The sequence below is a fragment of the Cephus cinctus genome, unplaced genomic scaffold (genome assembly GCF_000341935.2).
Source record: "Cephus cinctus unplaced genomic scaffold, Ccin1 Ccin1_scaffold1474, whole genome shotgun sequence".
Taxonomy (NCBI): Eukaryota; Metazoa; Arthropoda; class Insecta; order Hymenoptera; family Cephidae; genus Cephus; species Cephus cinctus.
The window spans coordinates 65960-68139 of record NW_014333837.1 but is presented as its reverse complement, the minus strand read 5'-3'; the positions used below and the strand labels follow the sequence as shown (position 1 = coordinate 68139).

At 47.3% G+C, this 2180-nt stretch overlaps 1 protein-coding gene across 1 annotated transcript in view; it reads right to left on the bottom strand.

Annotated features, from left to right (window-relative positions):
- The window catches only part of LOC107273176 (growth factor receptor-bound protein 14), a 66379-nt gene that overhangs the window by 19564 nt on the left and 44635 nt on the right, over positions 1 to 2180 (bottom strand). Inside the window, exon 5 of the mRNA XM_015751086.2 lies at positions 1515 to 1619. Within this exon, the coding sequence (XP_015606572.2) occupies positions 1515 to 1619 (105 nt within the window). The remainder of the gene's footprint in view (positions 1 to 1514; positions 1620 to 2180) is intronic.

The window sequence follows — 2180 nt, the reverse complement described above, 5'->3', positions numbered from 1 at the left end:
CCTCACGGCTCTAGCTGTGTTTCTAGCTAAAGCGTTACGGTTTGCGCTTCTCAACTGAACCAGAGACAACGAGCTTAACTGCAGAAATGCAACGGACTCCGTTCGAATCGATGCTTAGTCGTTCTTTTTCACTGCATTAGTCATCTCTTTCTTTCGTGCAAAAGAAATTTATTTATCCCGGATAACGTTACTCCTGCTAAAGATTCTTTCATCCTTTATTTTCGACGTCATAATTTTTCGGCCTGACCGACTGAACCATCTTTCAACTTTGACCGAGTACCTGTCGATTCGCAACGATACGTGTCAAAAGGATTCATTGAAACAGTATGAACATGTCACTTTGAACATTGTTCATCAGTGACACGACCAACGTACGAACGGGATTGCGATTATTTTTCAGTGGGCGAGCAGGATCGCCTGTTCTCGTCTTTGTCGAAAAATCATTAGACTGACCGCTACCCGTGTTAATCATTACCCAAGAGCAGCGGCGCCACATATCTTTTTCACTCTCCGTTATTCGATTACGGCTTAACGAATGGATGAAATAATACAGGGAGCGAGAGTGAGGTTAGTGGAGAAAAATTGGCGAGAATGAAGGTGCAGAAGAAAAAGTCTCCCGGAGGATCCCAAGGATTGTAAACGGGAGCAACGGGAGTCAGTGGGTCGGCTACGTGCTCAGCCTCGAACACAAGTCGGCACTGCTTCTCAAGGAATCCGTGAAGAAGTTCAAGTTATTCGAGTACCTGGAAAATGTCATATCTCCGGTATTGTCGCAGAGTCCTCGGGCTGAAATCATAGACAGGACGATTATCCTGAAATGCAGTAAGCCGAGTTGAATCCTTGTGACCGACGGAACGATATTGCCTTGGGGTACGTGGCGGAGCAACTTTTTCCTGAGTGGCCACTTCGTATAACTCAATTCTTGACGTGACCCGACCGACCTTCGACCTGACCACTACCAAGCTCCGGAAGAGTCAAGTCGGTGAGAGCCAGGGACGAAAGCGGAGACTTGGGAAAGACTTGAGTGAACTTGGAGAATATTGAGGTCTCGAGGATGGAGTCCAAGAGAGTGGGGTGCAAGTCCAGGGAATCTTTCCCGGGCAAATATATTAATTCAGCGAATTGCTGGTACCTAAGGTCGTCGCTGCGTCGGTTGCTGGTTTCCAACGTAAATCTGAACGCGGAAATGGATGATGATCAGGAGATCCGACCAGCACCTACCTTTGGATCAATTTAATTTTGTGTCTACCGGTACTTGCTATGATAATTTTTTTAACTATTTGGTGCACGTGTTCTCCCTGAGGGGGTTGAACGAGACGTCCTTAAACCTAGAAGCGCCGGCAAAGAAAATTGAAAAGATCTATAACGTAATTGAGGGCTGATCTTTGTGGCTGCGCTAGCCTCAAGGAGGCACGATTGATCCGCGTTCAAGATAATAATCTCATTAGTTGACATCTTCATAGATCTTGATTGCTAAAGAGATAGGGAAAAAAAGTTAAGAGTTAAATACTCACGTTCGGCACATTGTAGCTGTTGTATTGTTCTTTGGGACTTCCACCTCCCTGCTCGCACTGTTTGTTCTTGAAAGCCCTGTAGTTCTCCCTGAGCTGCTTTCCGTACTGCAAGACAACACGGAGCAATGGTTATTGCATTACATTAAGAATTGCTTGAATGACAGTGAAGCTCAAGCGAGCAGATAGAAGTAGTACAGACCGACCGAACCGAATGAAGCAAAGACACGAGGTGGTTAAGGACAGTCGGATGATTCATGCACGAGGCGACGAATCGCCCAAATGAAATATGTTTACTTTAGAACGAAGGAGACACGAAACCAGTGCAAAGACAGAGCGTCGAGCAGCCCGTGACGTTGTTACCGCTTTGACAAACAAAGCGCCCTCCGGCCGCTGCGCCTGGTAACTCTGGCAGTTCGGAAAATCGTTCATCAGACCGGAAGACGAGGGGAATCGAAATGCGGCGGGCCGTACTACAGGGCTGTAGGCCGAGAGCCGAAGATAATTTAATGGAGGCCCTCCGCCAGCCCTCTGCCGAATTCAACTTTCGTAATTTCCTGCGTTACGTCGAATGACGTCCGAGCGGCCCAACGCTGCAACTTCCCCAGCAGCATTTCCATCAAAGCCCGAAATTTTCGAGGACTCTATAATGTCCTTTCCATGTCGCCA